Source organism: Geotrypetes seraphini, chromosome 2 (genome assembly GCF_902459505.1).
Source record: "Geotrypetes seraphini chromosome 2, aGeoSer1.1, whole genome shotgun sequence".
NCBI classification, from domain to species: Eukaryota; Metazoa; Chordata; class Amphibia; order Gymnophiona; family Dermophiidae; genus Geotrypetes; species Geotrypetes seraphini.
In genome coordinates, this window is record NC_047085.1 from 48,986,651 (window position 1) to 49,004,244 (window position 17,594).

Sequence of the window (17,594 nt, forward strand, 5' to 3'; positions counted from 1 at the left end):
ACCACTACGCCATTCCTTCCTATCATACATTTATTCGATCACATTCTCTTGTAGGAAAAGCTATTTCATCACTGCTCAGAACGCTTTTGCAGTGAAATCGCTGTCATGTTGCACTATTTTCACTTCAGATATGCAAAAAATAAAAAAAATTAATTAGGCTACAATTAAGAAATTTAAGTCAGATATATATGATGTGATTAAAGTATTATTAATCTAAAAGTAGGTGAAACAGGAAAAGCCAAAGACTTATCAGCAACCCTCATAATTTCCAGTTTATAAGTTACTCCTTTGTATAGCTTGCGGGCCCTGATAATCATATAATTATTAGAATGGACTCACATTTTAAAACATTTTGAGAATGCATCTCAGGAAGTAGATTGTCACAAGGAGGAAGGAAGCAAAACATAGCCACAGGGTTTTGCAGTTTAATTCAGATAATACAATAACTATTTCTTGAAGACAAAACAGAATGCAGTAAATAAGTCAGTCCCGAGTCATAAAACAAATAAAAATAGCACAAAAAAGCAAAATATACAGTTTAGTTCCGCATGGCAAGCATTGCATTAATATCCCATATGAGATTCCGTAACTGATCCATAATTTGCTTCAGCTGCTGATTTTTCAGTTTTAACTTCTGTTGAAATAAACAAAAGGATTATCAGTAACCACAATTAACTCTGAACTTGATAGTAATATACTAATACTATAACCATACTGTGATGCTATACAATATTTATTTATTGGTATTTACTGTAACTACCTTTATGAAGAGATTCAGTCAACGCAGTGTACAACAGGTAGAATTCAACATAAGACCCACAATTTTGTCAACAGCACAACAGTAGTAAAGAGACCAAACACAAATACAATGAATGAAGTAAAGTTAAGATCAGCAAATTGAAACTTACCAATAGGACTACAATGAAACAGTTCAAAAATATACTTATCAATAGCACCAAAATTCAAACAAGAGACACAACAACATACTAAAAGGGAGACATAATATGGTATAATCTCGTTATAACGTACTTCAAGGGACCTGGAAAAACAGTCTGTTATATCCAGAGTTGCATTTTTTTTTTTTAACTTTATTTAGGTCAACTTGAAACAATGTACAATCAATGAATAACAGTCACTGCACAAGCATATCAGCAACATCAATAACAAAACTCAGCAAAACACTGGTATGGCATGAAATGATTTCAAAACCAGAACACTAAAAGATGTTCTAAAGCACAGTTCTTCAACCGCCGGTCCGCAGACCGGTGACGGTCCGCAAAAAAATGTTGCTGGTCCGTGAAGGATTCGGGGCCCCAGCCACAGCAAAAAGTGCCGGTGTCATCTGACGTGCAACTTCCTGTTGCCGTCGCTTTGCCGACACTCCTGCCTTCCACTTCCTACTCCTGCCGCGTATGTCTCTGCACCCCCAGAAAAGCAGGGGCAGCTTTGTGTGCTTTTAACTTCAGCACACAGCTGCCCCTAGGCAGTATTTTAGCGCGGTTTCATGAGGCAGCCTCGGGGCCTTTGATAGGCCGGCCCATATCGCATCATCAAAGCGGGCCGGCCTACCAAAGGCCCCGAGGCTGCCTCATGAAACCGCAGCTAAAATACTGCTTAGGGGCAGCTGTGTGCCGAAGTTAAAAGCACACAGAGCTGCCGCTAGCCTACATAGAGGAAGCATTTGCTGGAGAGGAAAGGAGGGAAGGGAGTAGGGGTGCTCCTGGACAAGGGAGGGGAAAGGGCTACTGCTGACAGGGGAGAAGGGAAAGGGAAAGGACGAGAGTTACTGTTGGATAAGAGGAGGAGGAAAGGGAGAAGGGGTGCTCCTGGACAAGGGAGGGGAAAGGGCTACTGCTGACAGGGGAGAAGGGAAAGGGAAGGGACGAGAGTTACTGTTGGATAAGAGGAGGAGGAAAGGGAGAAGGGGTGCTCCTGGACAAGGGAGGGGAAGGGGCTCCTGCTGACAGGGGAGAAGGGGAAGGGATGAGAATTACTGTTGGATAAGAGGAGGAGGAAAGGGAGAAGGGGTACTCCTGGACAAGGGAGGGGAAGGGGCTACTGCTGACAGGGGAGAAAGGGAAGGGATGAGAATTACTGTTGGATAAGAGGAGGAGGAAAGGGAGAAGGGGTACTCCTGGACAAGGGAGGGGAAGGGGCTACTGCTGACAGGGGAGAAGGGGAAGGGATGAGAATTACTGTTGGATAAGAGGAGGAGGAAAGGGAGAAGGGGTACTCCTGGACAAGGGAGGGGAAGGGGCTACTGCTGACAGGGGAGAAGGGGAAGGGATGAGAATTACTGTTGGATAAGGGGAGGAAGAAAGGGAGAAGGTACTGTTAGACAGGGGAGGAGGAACATTGGAAGGAAACAGCTGGCAGGGAGATTAGAGGAGGGGAAGGAGTCAGGATGGAATGGAGAGATCAGATGAGGGAAAGGGGAGAGACAGAGGAATGACAGTAGAAAGAGATTGATGCTGGGAAGGGGGATCAGATGAAAAATAAGGAAAGAGGGACAAAGATGCTAGATCTGGTGTAGGAGAGAGGGGCATAGAAAGAACGCAGATACCATATGGAAGGGGGAGGGGTAGAGGGCAGACAGTGGATGGAAGAGGCAGATGCTTGATTGAAGAGACAGAGGGCAGACGCTGGATGGAAGAGAGTGAAAAGAAGATGAAAGCAGAAACCAGAGACGACAAAAGGTAGAAAAAAATAATTTTATTTCTATCTTGTGATTAGAATATATCAGATTTAAAATATGTATCCTGCTAGAGCTGATGTTAGACATAACTGGGGAGTGCAAAGCCCAGGCAGTGCGTCTTTAGCTTCCAGCTGGCTTAGGGCTCTCTCTGACCAGGAGGCAGTTGCCCTAGTTCCACTCCCCTAACACCATTCCTGCCATGTGTGACTGTGGTATTCTGTTAGCATGATATTTGTGTAGCATTCTGTAATAATTTGGCTTATTCAGTTTTCTTGATAGTAGAGGGGATATATGTGAAGGGGAGGGGAGACGGGGGTTTTGTTGATCCTTGCCCTGTATTATTTATATTTATAAAATGACAATTGTACAGAATATTGTTTCTTTTTATACTTTAATAAAATATGTTCAATATAAAATCATAACTACTTGAGGCTTGTGCAGATGGGATCATATGGTTAATGGGACCGAGCTCGCGGGGATGGGGTGACAATGGGGTTTTTAAAAGTTTCAGTCTTATTAGTTTGCCGGTCCACGAAATAATTATTTTATTTCCGCCGGTCCATAGGTGTAAAAAGGTTGAAGAACACTGTTCTAAAGCATTATGTCGTATGGTACTGGAAAGAAAAATACTCTTGTCATTTTCTTCTGGGCTGCATTTTGATACTGTATCACTGGCACACCACGCGCCTTGTAGGCGGAGCCTGCATGTCCGTTATAGCTGAACTAAACTACAGCTAAAAGTGGCTCTGGGTACCAAATTGTTTGTCCGTTATATGCGAAAGTGTGTTATATGCTAAAGTTCGCTATGTGCAGTGATTTTCTACCTGTTCATAAAAGCGCATGGCCGGGACCAGTGGACTTCATCCGCTATAAACGATATTCCGTTATAAGCGAGTCCATTATAACGAGATTATACTGTACTTATGAAGCATCCAACAAGCACAAATCAGAACATTGAAACAACATAGACACGACGCCAATGCTCCTTTATAGTATAGCCCATTCTATAGACGAGGGGTCAAATGTAGATATTAGATGGAGACAAGACGGGTGGTACAGTGTGCACTGGAACAAACAGATGGGAGGCTAAATGGAAGGAAAATTGTTTATACAGCTAAACAAGGTATAAGGAACTGATTTAGATAGTGTAATCTCCCCCTATGCTCCTCCCCGTGATCTCCGTCCGTCGTGCAAGCCCCTCTTACCTGTATCCTTCTCTTCCACTGCCAACTCCAGACTCCGTCCCTTCTTTCTTGTGGCGCCGTATGCCTGGAACAGACTACCTAAACCAATAAGTCATGCTCCCTCCCTAGCAACGTTCAAATCCAAGCTAAAAGCCCACTTTTTTTTAAACTGCCTTCAACTCTTAACTCCCACTCACTGCTGTCAAGATACCTATATCCACTGTATCATTTCCTCTACCATAATCTCCCCAACCCCAAAATCTCCTGTCTAAATTAGATTGTAAGCTCTTCTGAGCAGGGACCGTCTATTGTATGTTAAAATGTACAGTGCTGCGTACACCTTTTAGCGCTTTAGAAATACTGTAATAAATAGTAGTAGTAACCTAGTCCTGATACATCAATCACCTTATGTATTAAAGGCTTGAGTGAAGAGCCAGGCTTTAATCTACTTTTTGAAACAGAGGTAGTCTGGAGTTAGACACAGCCCCTCTGGGAGTAAATTCCAGAGCATGGGGGCTACTCCTGAGAAGGCTCACTGGATTCAAGGTATCTCAAAAGGAGACGTCGCACATCCTGAGACTTGGAACCCGAAAGAACAAAGGCTGGCAAATGAACTTCCTGGTTGACGTGGAAAGTGGAAACCACTTTCAGAAGAAAAGAAGGCACAGTCCTCAAAATCACTGCAGAGTCTGTGATGCAAAGAAAAGGATCTCTGCACGACAAAGCCTGAAGCTCTGACACTCGCCGTGCCAATGTGACTGCTACCAATGTGATGGTCTTAATGGTAAGATCTTAAAAAAAGATATGCTGTCCAGGGGTTCATAGGGCGGACGGGTCAGGGAGCGCAGGACCAAATTCAGGTTCCAGGATAGGCAAGGGAGGCCTCAGCCTCCCGGCCCCTCTCAAGAACTGGACTGGACTGGGTGAGAAGCCAGAGAACCTCTGAATGAAGAGGGACGAAAATTCGGCCATCCCGTCCTCCTGGATGGATGAGGTCTAGGGCCAGGAAACATCTTAGGCTTATGGTCCTGCACACTTGCCATAAGGTCATCCAAACCCTGGCCAAATAAGAGCAAACCTTTGAAGGGCAATTTGTTAAGTGAAGCCTTGGCAGACGAATCACCCGACTACTGGCGAATCCATAACATTCTCCTAGCAGAAACTGAATAAGCTCCCAGCTTAGCAAAAACTTTCAAAATATCAGAGTGCGTCTGCCAAATAATTAACTCCAGAAACCAGGAAATCGAGATCCCGAAGGACAACCTCCTCAGAATCCTGATGAAGTTTAGTATGACAAAAGAAGTGGCCACTGCCGCTGACACTCCTGTCGCAGCAGAATCAAAAAGACGCTTCATAAAAAAATCCAGTCTTCTGTTCTGGACATCATTCAGGACAACCCCTCCATCTGAGGGCAAGGAGGTAAATAGTGACTTGAGCCACCGTCAAATCCACCCTCAGTGGCACTAGGCCCTTGGAAAATTCTGAAGCCATGGGATACAATTTAGCCATGGCCCTAGCGCACTTCAGGGGACCCTCCGGAGCCTCCCAAACCTCCAAGAGCATTTCCGCCAAATTTGCATAATCCGGAAATGCAGTGGAAAGCGGGGGCTTAGAACTCATGACAGAACACTCCGCCTGAGCCGCTGAGTCTGAATCAAGTTTTAATGTCTGCAGGGATTCAGAGATAAGATCAGGAAGGCGACTGGACTTAAAGAGCCTGCACACTGTCTGATCCTCTCTCAGATCGTGTGAATCAGTGTGCTGGGAATCCCCGAGATCTGCCAGGCTAGCCACGTCCGCGAAGACCGCCGAAGAGCCGTGCGATAACAATGGCATAGAAATTGACGCAGGCACCGAGGCAATAGCAGGAAGTTGCCGCTGTTGTTCAGGTGGACCATCAAGGGAGCAGACTGACAAGCTAGAATCCAAAGGCTGCACAGACTGTCGCACTGGAGTCTGAGGGGGAGACACAGGAATAGCTTGCTTTTGTATGAAAGACTGATACATTATATCCACAAATTGTGGCGGAAAATAGTCCCCGGCGGCCAGGGCCGATTTGCGGGACTCAGATTTGGAATATTTTGAATATATGAGACTTTTCCTCAGAACTGTGCTTGCGTTTCACAAAAGTGCCCTCCTCACCCAAAATTTGCATCCCAGATGCTGGAATCGCATCTCCGGTGGAAACGGAGGAAAGCAGAGTCTCCTCGGAGGATAGTACGGCATCCACGCATGGTTCACCCCCTCACGGGCTGCAGTGCACATGAGACATGGCTGCGAATCCATCCAGTATCCACTACATTTACAGCATGAATCCATGCCATCCTGTCCTGAGGTGGCCATCTGTGAAGTTTGGAGCAAAAACAAAGCTTCTAAGTCCAAAATATATAGTTTAAAAAAGTTTAAAGAAAATTCAAGATGGCCGCCGCGGATGCCGATTTTGACTACAAAACACCCGTTAAAAATACAGAAAAACGGTGATTTTAGGATTTTACAGGTGGTGTATGTGGGAGGGGGGGGGAACCAGGGCATGTAGGGAAACCCACCAAAACCCCGATTTGAGCACCCCCAAAATCGGCAAACTCTGACTCACGGACACCACAGAGACATGTGCTGCAATGAAAGCCTATGGCAGCCTACAATACACAGTACACTTCTCCCTTCGTATTCACTGCGATAGGGGATTAACAGAACCGCAAATAACTTTTTCATATGTTATTCGCTGTTTTCTATTATAAATCATTGTCAATATGGTAAAACCACGAATAACATGGTGGGAGACCTGGCCTGTCCCTTAAGAGAGAGGCAAAACACGATAAGTGCTGGGAATTGGCAATTTTTTCTGTAAACGTTTGGAATCAGCAATTTCTCTATGCAAGCTGATGTAATTTTGGGGGAGAAGCCAGCAAGCTAAAAACCGTGAATAATCGAAACTGCGAATATTGAGGGAGAAGTGTACAAGCAAGGAGATCAGTACCTCAGGGGCTGATTTTTCAGGTCTTCTGACCGCCTTCACCTTCCCTATCACCTCAGATCACGACCACCAGGACCCTTCAGGGAAATCAGGGAAAACACACAGCGCATCTTGGTGTACCTCCTCGGAACCGCAGCAGTCTGCGATCTACCCCTTTGCGGATGAACCAGGAGAGAGACGGCTCCCAATTCAGGAAACCTGATCCAATCTGCAGGCTGTCCAGAAGGCTTACTGCAGTTTTAGGTTTACAGAGCATCCTGCAGAAGCAGACAAATTTAAAATGTCTGCGATCTCCCGCCGAAGGATCACTCGCACAGAGATGATCCGCAGCACTAGGCAAATCCATGAACAAATTCAAAAAAGACTAGGAATTGAAAACAGATCACAAGCAGAATTAACTAATTTCAACCTTGCAGAGATTTCCGAGAATCTCGGAGAGTGGCCTTGAGCCACTAGAAGGCCTTGAGCATGCGCAGATGCTCTGACCAAGCACAAAGAAGAGGGAAGATCTTCGGGCACTGGCACCAGCATGTCCTGTGCGTTGGTGCTGGTGCCAGATAGGGGTAAGAGAATGTGGTTGGGTGGATAAGTGGGGGATGCCAGATCGTGGTGGGGGGGGGGGGGGTGACGGCGACGCGAGCGGGAGGGGGGATGCTGGATCACAGGGGGGCATTCGTAGATCGAGTCAAGCTTAGTTTCTGAGGCGCAGATTTTACAAATCTTTCGCTCATCTTGCAAAACACTCATAAACCAAGGTTTTGACTGTATATATATATTTTTATTAACAGCAATGTTTGACTACCTTTATAGTCTCAAATTCTTGAGTCTCAATTAGCTACCTTTCCGGGTAGAGTAACTGTGACTACTTTATTTAGGAGATATGTTACATTTAAAATATATATGCTGCTACTACAGGAATTAATATTACGTTCTTCTTTTTCTTTACCTGTGCATAGTGAAAAGGATCCCTTTAAAAGCTGTGGACTAGTGAAGTCTGGAAATTTATTACAATTATTATTTTCCCTTTGATAATTTCCTTATGGATATGTGTGTATTCCAATTGCTTTTCTGTAGAAGTTTACTTAAAAAAATACTGTAGCCTTAGTTGAAGAAGAATGCAGGAATAGATATGGGAAATGGGAAGGCATGAAAGGAAACTAATAGACAACAGTTTGTACAATCCTAATATACTTTCTACATTTTATAAAGGATTTTGGGAATAAATAGGGAGAAAGCAGTTTATACGCTACCTTGTTCACTTCCAGAATTTCTTGCCTCTCTTCACTTGCAAAACGAAGCTGACTGGCAGCACTGTGATCATCATGCTTTGAGCCATCGTCTTCCAAGTAAGGCACTAGTTGCTGTGAAAGTTTAAGAGAACAAAATGCTAACTTGGGCATATCTTACAAAGAAAGCAAGAATTGGACGACAATATTACCATTCTAGCTATCAAAGCAATATGGAATCCACCTAAAACTTAAGGAAGAAAATGGGCAAAATCAATTTCCAATTTATTACACATTGAAATGGAACTTTCAAGAAAACATACCATATCTATAAAAAATAATGGGCTAGAATCTACATTGCACCAAGTGGTACAATCCCACTAAAATTATATTAACAGTAATTCCAGGTGAAAAATGCCTAGGTTTTAACTCTGAAAATCTAATGTAGTGCCATGCTTCAAAGAAAAGGAGAAATTTGTGGCTTCCTGACAAGCTTCAGTACTATTTTAAATTTAATTTACCGTATTTTTCACTCCATAAGACGCACTTCCCCCCCCCCCCCCAAAGTGGGTGGAAATAAGGGTGCATCTTATGGAGCGAATACCACAAACCCCCCCTCTTCCTTTTTGTATTCCCCCTGTACCTTTTTGTATTCCTGGTATTTCCCCTGCTGCAGCAGCAAATAAGGCAGGCACAAGCTTTTCGTGTGCCTGCCTGGTCACATGCCGCTGCGTGAATGGCTCTCGGTTTTTAAAGCTTCTGCTCCTGCTTTCCATCCCCTTCCTACTATGTAAACCCTCAATGTTGCCTTTTCTAAATTTTTTCTAGTTCCACCTTCTTTCCTATTGTAGTCTGTAAGTCTATGTTTGTCCATTATGTTTAAATAATGATTTGACATCCCATTTTTTATATTTGTAATTCGCTTTGAATCTATGTTATAAGCTTTTGCAGGGTGGTATAGCACAGGAGAGTTAAATCCACAAACACAAAACGAAAATGCTAAGGAGTGGAAAAGTCCAAAGAAGACTGGTGAACTGAATGTGTTTCACGAACACCATTTATTTCTTCAATACAACATTCAATGACTTGACATGCACATGTTTCGGCCAAAAGGGCCTGCCTCAGGAGTCTCACAAATCTTGTGTAAGGAGTAAAGAGTCCACATAAGAAAATTCTTGCACTAAAAACTTCCCCAGAAACTGCCGACAATTCTTGAAATAGTAATTCCAAACACAAACGTCCCATATGCACAGTGTTTACAGCAAATTTTAATAAACAAAACATTCACAATTCTCACATTTGGATACTTGTGGAGCATAGAAGACATGACTTTAAGAAGACCTGGTTTGCTGAATTTCAACTACAGCACAAGAAAAGATAAGTGCCATTTAAACCATATGTTCCTGTCATTGTATATGCATAAAATTGCTATTTAAGAGACATCAATATAGAAAACAATGCCTTAATTGAGGGCATCAGGTGAAGGAACAGTACTGCGTTATGATGGTTCTTTAATACTCATGGTCAATATATCTGCTTCAGATGTGACTGTGGTGGAGGTGACTGAGCACAATACACAAAGTTCATTAATATTAATAAAAATCATATATCTTATGGGTTTTTAGTACAGCAAAAAGAAGGCATTAGATTTATAATTATAAGTATTTGAGTGCCAAGTTCATATAATTTTTTCCAAAATTTTGAATGAGAAAATTCACTGCCACAACGCTGGGAATGCTGCTACAAAGCTGATCTTCGGGCTGCCAGTCAGACTCCAATGTCTGACTAGACCTCCACCCTTGTGGACCAACGGATGCGCACCGGAACAGACAGAAGGGTGACGACGCAGCCAGCATCCTGCGAGACACTGCAGAGCCTCCTAAGGGCGCCTAACAGCCTGCGCTTGGCTCCTTATTAACAGATGGTGAGACCACCTCAGGGACAGCCCTGAGCTCGAGAAAACTATGCAGGCTAGCTAACTGATACCCAGTGGGATCAGCCTGTCAGCTACTGACCGAAGTCTGTGAATTTTCACGCACAGGCAAAGCTTTAAAATCACTCCAAGCACCAAATTACCCAAAAAAGGGATGAAATGGTATCAAATTAAAAGTAATAAAATGGTGAGAGCAGAACACACACAATTGCAGCCATGATCTTCTCTGTTACGGCACCTCAAACTTGGAACTCGCTTCCAATTTATATTAGGGAAGAAAAATCACTTACTCCCTGCTTTACGAAGCCGCGCGGCAACGGCAGTGAAGTCCTTTAAATCTCTATGGGCTTCGGGACCGCTAGCGCGGCTTCGTAAAACAGGCCCTTAGTAAGTTCAAAGGTGTCTTAAAAAGCTGGCTCTTTAAGGACGCTTTCAACTGAACTGCTTGAATTCTACAAAACTTACATATTCTATAGTGGACTAAAATCTTCTAAATGAAAATTGAGTGGGTAACAATTCCCTATCCTATTGTCTTTTTTTAAAAATAAATCTTTATTAATTTTCAATTCGAGAATAGTGCATTAAAATAAACATACAATTAACTTCATAGACAGCACTTACTATCAATCAAAGAATGCTACAAAATATTTACCCCCCTCTCTAATTCGGGAACAAAAAACAATTAATATCATAAACAGGACTTGTATTCAATCAATGAATATTACAAAATATAACACCCCCCTCCCTCCCTCCCTCCCTGGATGTGCAAATCAAAAAGGAAAAATAAAGGAATAATCCAACTAATCAGTTAACAAAATTCATCAATGGACCCCACGTTAATTTAAATAGTTTATTATGACACAATATTTCTGAATTCATTTTTTCATATTTATAACATAAACATAAAGTTTCCTACCAAAAGGAGAAATTAAGCCTGTCCTAATTTTTCCAGTTCTTAGTAATCATTTACATGGCTATCCCAGTCATAATGGAGGTTTAGTTGGCAACAATGTCCCACATCTTCAAGCTGCACCTTCAAGGGAGTATGCCACAATTAAGATGCGCTGGGTGTTGAACTCACAACCTCTGTATGATCAGCAAAGGACTTTAACCCATAGAGCTACATCAGCTTCTACTCGGGTGCATCTCAGTGCCCTTTCATATAATAGTTGACTGACCTGCCTATGTATCATCTGATTAGCTATCATATCACAATCACCACAAAGAAAGCATTTCTTGCTCACCAGGTTAATGCGCCTTGTTGCACTCTGTCCATCTCAAACTTCCTGGTTCAAATCCCACCTTCACTCATTTTAACAACTTCCTAACAGCTTCCTATTAGCTGTCATAAGAGGGTCTAGATCAGGGGTGTCCAACCTTTTGGCTTCCCTGGGCCGCATTGGCTGAAAAAAATTTTCTGGGGCCGCACAAACGCTACAGCAAGACAGAAGAGGGAGCTGGCAAGACGGTAAACACCTGGGGGCAGCGGAGGAAAACACTGCATCGCCCTCGACCAGGGCCACACAAAATACTTCATGCGGCCCTTGGGCCGCAGGTTGGACACCCCTGGTCTAGATGGTGGACTTTGCCGTTTTTAGCAGCACATTTCCCTTTCCAGGCAAACTTAATTTTCTTCTTCTCATGGCTAGGACACTCTAAGCTGTCATAGGAGGAAACATCTCCTCTGACAGAAAGATGCCATTTGTGACTCACCAGGTTAATGTGCCTTGTTGTACCTTGTCCATCTTCTGAAGCTCCCTGGTTCAAATCCCACCCTCACATTTACTCATTTTAACAGCATCCTAACAGCTCTCATAAGTGGTGGACTTTGCTGTTTTTCATCAGTATTCTGCAGTTTGCAGGCACAGGTGCATCAGATACATTCATCTTCTCTCTGCTACAAGCCATTGTGGTAGGAATGGATTTCCTTCTATGCAATATCTGCACAGGGCAACAGATAGAAAATTTTACTAAAACTTCAGAGAGCTTGGACAGGTATTGAAGGAAGGTACATGTTTTTGAGATTTATCTTAGAGACATTCCTGTTGGTATATTCAGCTTGGCTGTTTGTGGTTTCATGGTTGAGGAGTGTGTGTTGGGGTGGGGGGTTTAGGAGGAGAGAACAGGCTGCTTTAGACATCTGAGAATTGCTGCAGATCATTTTAAAGATCAACTCAAATATGTTTAAGCAAAGGAAGGCCAAAGAGTTTGAAGGTTTTCTGGTAGAAAAATGAATATCAAATATTTGCTAACCGCACTCAAGATTTGAACCCCTGACCTATGGAAGATAAAAGCTTAAGGCATAGAGCTAGAGAGGGTACTGCATTTAGAATTTGATACAGACTAAGAAGATGACAAATGGCTTCTAGTAAAAGCTTTGAGAAGGGAAGGAATTGATTAAAAGTCAGGACAGATGTGTTTGCCCAAACCACAGCTAAAGCACGCCCAATCAGATTTGAAAGTTTTTTGGTGGGAAGTCCAAACGGTGCCTATGACGTCAGATGCTACTTAGGCATGCTTAGTATAAGAAGGTCCATCAGAGCAGTGTTTTCTCTTTTAGGACCCCTATTCTGTGTCAATGCTTATTTCTGAGACTTTACTTTTCTTGATTATCTTTTAACCTTTTCATTCCTATATCTGCCACAACTCTACATTTCATAGGACCATTAGCAGCTATAGTAATTTGCAATTTTGATGTTTGTCTAACCTTTTTCATCTTTCCAGGAACAAAGCTAGGTGAGAATGATATATTGCTAGCTATTTAGGTGTCTTTATTAGATAAAAGCTCAGGCTCCCATTTTGTTACTGCTTATGGTGATTCTCCATTAACTTTTTCTCTCCCTGATATCTGCCACAATTCTCTCCATTCCACAGGGTCATTAGCAGGTCTGAGAATTAGTGATGATAATAATTGGTTCCAGGAGTCTTGGTTGAAAAAAAACCCCATGCTGTTTGAAACTTTGGTGCCAGCAAAATGGATATGCATGAATATGTGGAACCTATAGCAGTGCTTTTCCTCATAGTTACATGAATATGTGGAACCTATAGCAGTGCTTTTCCTCATAGAGCTAAAGGTAAATCTTTTTAGAGTCATAATTGTTAGGTATCCTTATAAAAAAGAACAGTGTTTTTCTTTTTTTTTTTTTGCTTCTGTTCATTCTAGCTGTTATTCTGAGACTGCTGCTTTTTATTTTTGCCACATGTGTCTTCACTTCCCCCCCATTTCTCCTGATTTCAGGTTCCCAGAGTGGCTAATGACTCTCCTTGTGTTTCCCAGAGGGCAGAGCAGGTTTGTTCAAACTGGGTTCAGCACAAGAGCTTACACATGGACAAAGTTCAAATACTAAAACAGACAGAATAGGTGGGAATGATGTACTGAAACCTTTGTTTGCCCTTGTGATGAATACTAACACAATACTAACATATTTTACACTTTTTTCCTTCAGAATGGTATAGTTATAGAAGATTTTCTGAGAAAACAGTCAATTGGTGAGTTTTACAAAGATGTGTTAAATCCACGCATGCGCTACTAACGTGTGCATGCGTTAACTTTTACCACACACTAACAGCGCCATATCAACACGTGGTAAAACAAGGTTTAAGTTTCCTACCCTGACAGCTTGAGATATGCTGAACTGCAGCCGATTCGGCATTCTTTGGGTGCCCAAACGATGCCTAAACAGCACATTATAATCCAATTAGAATTGCTATGATTTTATGGCTGATTCTGTAGCACAGTGGTTAGAATGAAGGTTGGGGTGTGAGCCTGGTCTGGGTTTGACTCCCTCATGTCCTTCAACTGACAAAATGCTCAATTTAATAAAAATGACAAGCTACAGAACAATCGCATCTAATTTTCATCTCAAACAGCACAATAGCAATACTAGAAAAGCACAGTTACTTACCGTAACAGTTGTTATCCAGGGACAGCAGGCAGATATTCCCACACATGGGTGACATCACCGACGGAGCCCCGCAGCGGACAGCCTCGAAAGCAAACTTGCTTGAAGATCTCGATCTTTCGAGCATTGCACCGCGCATGCGCGCGTGCCTTCCCGCCCGAACTAGGGGGCGCATCTCCTGAGAGGATCCTCAGTTCAGATACCTAGCCAAGAAGCCAACCAGGGGAGGTGGGAGGGTTGTGGGAATATCTGCCTGCTGTCCCTGGATAACAACTGTTACGGTAAGTAACTGTGCTTTATCCCAGGACAAGCAGGCAGCATATTCCCACACATGGGTGACCTCCAAGCTAAGTAAAAAGTGATGGAGGGAAGTTGGCAATTTACGAAAAAAGATTTTACAAAACAGATTGGCCAAAGTGGCCATCCCTCCTGGATAAGGTATCCAGACAATAATGAGAGGTGAAAGTATGAACCAAGGACCAAGTGGCAGCCTTGCAGATTTCCTCAATAGGAATTGATCGGAGGAAAGCTACAGATGCCGCCATAGCTCTAACTTTGTGGCCCATCACTCGACCTTGCAGAGGAAGACCAGCCTGAGTGTAGCAGAAAGAAATACAAGCAGCCATCCAGTTGGAGATTGTGCGTTTTGATATAGGACGTCCCAACTTGTTTGGATCAAATGAGATGAAAAGTTGAGGAGATGTTCTGTGAAGTTGAGTGCGTTGGAGGTAGAAAGCCAAAGCACGTTTACAGTCCAAGGTATGAAGAGCGGCTTCTCCAGGATGAGAATGAGGCTTTGGAAAAAACACAGGTAGAACAATAGACTGATTGATGTGAAATTCTGAAACAACTTTAGGTAAGAATTTAGGATGAGTACGGAGGACCACCTTGTCATGGTGAAAAACTGTGAAGGGTGGATCTGCAACCAAAGCTTGTAGCTCACTGACTCTTCGAGCAGAAGTGAGGGCAATCAAAAACACAGCTTTCCAAGTGAGATACTTGAGGTGGGCTTTGTCAAGCGGTTCAAAAGGAGGTTTCATAAGTTGAGCTAAAACAACATTGAGATCCCAAACCACTGGAGGTGGTTTAAGCGGTGGATGGAGATTGAGAAGTCCTTTCATAAAGCGAGAAACCATAGGATGTGCAGAAAGAGGTTTTCCATCCAGAGGCTGATGAAAAGCAGCTATAGCACTAAGATGGACTCGAATAGATGTAGTTTGAAGTCCAGATTGTGACAAATGAAGTAAGTAGTCCAGAACGGATGTCAAGGAGGAAGATCTGGGTGGTAAGTGACATGTAGAACACCAAGCAGAGAATCTAGTCCACTTCTGGCCATAACATTGTCTAGTTGATGGCTTCCTGGAAGCAAGTAAGATATCCTGAACAGACAGAGAAAATTGAGAAAAGTCTGTTATGCAGAAAGGTACCAAGCTGTTAAATGTAGAGACTGCAGATTGGGATGAAGCAAGGATCCGTGACTCTGCGTGAGTAGAGTCTGGTAGAAGAAGAGGCTCCCTGGCGCTGAGTTGAAGTAGAAGGGAGAACCAAGGTTGTCTGGGCCACCGAGGAGCTATCAGAATCATGGTGGCATGTTCTGACTTCAGTTTGACTAGAGTCTTGAGAATCAGAGGAAACGGAGGAAAAGCATAAAGGAACTGATTCCTCCAGTCCAGTAGAAACGCATTCGCTTCGAGACGTTGAGGGGCATAGATGCGGGAGCAAAATTGAGGCAGTTTGAAGTTGAGAGGTGACGCAAACAGATCTATCTGCGGAGTTCCCCAACGGGCAAAGATTTGGCGAAGAGTAGGAGAATTGAGTGTCCATTCGTGAGGCTGTAGAAGACGACTCAATTTGTCCGCCAAATAATTGTGTTGACCCTGAATATAAACAGCTCTGAGGTAGATGTTGTGAAGAATTGCCCAATGCCACAATTTCAGAGCTTCTTGACAGAGGGAGTGAGATCCCGTCCCTCCCTGTTTGTTGACATAATACATGGCTACCTGGTTGTCGGTACGTACAAGAATCACCATGTCGTGAAGTAGATGTTGAAAAGCTTTGAGAGCATAGAATATCGCTCTGAGTTCCAACAGATTGATATGACACCGACGGTCTGCTTGAGTCCAGAGACCCTGAGTGCGAAGACCGTCCACATGAGCTCCCCATGCGTACGTTGATGAGTCGGTTGTGAGGACTTTCTGATGAGGAAGAGGGTGGAACAGCAAGCCTCTTGAAAGATTCAAAGAGAGCATCCACCAACGGAGAGACTTACGCAATGAAGGAGTTATGGAAATCAGTCGAGTTGGTGGATCCACGGATTGCTGCCATTGGGATGCCAGTGTCCATTGAGGAATACGAAGGTGAAGTCTGGCAAAAGGAATCACATGAACTGTAGAAGTCATGTGGCCGAGCAGAATCATCATCTTGTGTGCTGGAACAGTTGAAAGTTGGAAGACTTGTTGAGAAATCTGAAGAAGGGCGGCCTGACGTGGTTGTGGAAGGTATGCTCTCAGATTGATAGTGTCCAGAGTTGCTCCTATGAACTGGAGAGACTGAGAAGGAGTCAACTGAGATTTGGAAAAGTTGATGTGAAATCCCAAACTTTGTAGAAAAAGAATAGTCTGTTGGGTCGCTGCAATAACCCCTGAAAAAGAGGGAGCTTTGATGAGCCAGTCGTCTAGGTATGGAAATACTTGGAGACCCTGGTTGCGAAGAGCTGCAGCCACCACCACGAGACATTTTGTGAAAACCCTGGGAGAAGAAGCCAACCCGAAGGGGAGAACTCGGTACTGCAGATGAAGGCTTCCTACTTGGAATCTGAGGTACTTGCGAAATGTTGGATGAATAGGGATATGAGTATACGCCTCTTTGAGATCGAGGGAACACATCCAATCCCCTTGATCCATTAAGGAATATAAAGTTGGCAGAGTGAGCATTCGAAATTTCTCTTTGACTAGATATTTGTTGAGAGCTCTGAGATCCAGGATCGGTCGCAAATCCCCCGTCTTTTTGGGAACTAGAAAATAACGGGAGTAGAATCCCAAGTTCCTTTGGGAAAGAGGAACTTCCTCCACAGCTCATAGGAGAAGCAGAGCTCGAGCTTCTTGAAGAAGAAGGGGAAGATGCGACTGATTGGAAGGACACTCTCTTGGATGGCGATCTGGAGGCACCTGAAGTAACCGAAGAGAGTATCCCTCTCGTAGGATGGTAAGCACCCAGAGATCTGATGTAATGAGCTCCCACTGGTGATAAAATGTGGAAAGACGACCCCCTATGGGGAGGGGAGAATTTGGAAACAGAGAAATTGGAATGCTCATGTTGAGATTGTCAAAAAGTCTGAGACTTTTGCTGGCGCTGTTGTTGAGGAGCACGAGGAGGAGGCCTGGAAAAAGCAGGAGTCGTTTTCTGAGGATAACGACGTGGAGTCTGTTTGAAACCTCTAGATGGTGCAGGTTTAGGTTTTGGTCGAATGAGGGAAGCAAAAGAGCGTTCATGTTCTGAAAGACGCTTGGTAGCTGCTTCAATAGAGTCATCAAATAATTTGTTTCCCTGACAAGGTAGATTTGCCAATTGATCTTGAAGATTGGGATCCATGTCAACAATACGTAACCATGCTAAACAACGCATGGCTACAGCAAAGGCAGATACTCGAGATGAGAGTTCAAATGCGTCATATGAGGCTT

The 17,594-nt window shown here is 43.4% G+C and overlaps 1 protein-coding gene across 1 annotated transcript in view; it reads right to left on the bottom strand.

Annotated features, from left to right (window-relative positions):
• Positions 1–407: 407 nt before the first annotated feature.
• The window catches only part of MED30 (mediator complex subunit 30), a 49,035-nt gene continuing 31,848 nt past the window's right edge, over positions 408–17,594 (bottom strand). Inside the window, exons 3-4 of the mRNA XM_033935269.1 lie at positions 8,104–8,214; positions 408–634 (exon numbers count right to left, since the gene is read on the bottom strand). Coding sequence (XP_033791160.1) covers positions 539–634; positions 8,104–8,214 — 207 coding nt within the window. The 3' untranslated portion in view covers positions 408–538. The remainder of the gene's footprint in view (positions 635–8,103; positions 8,215–17,594) is intronic.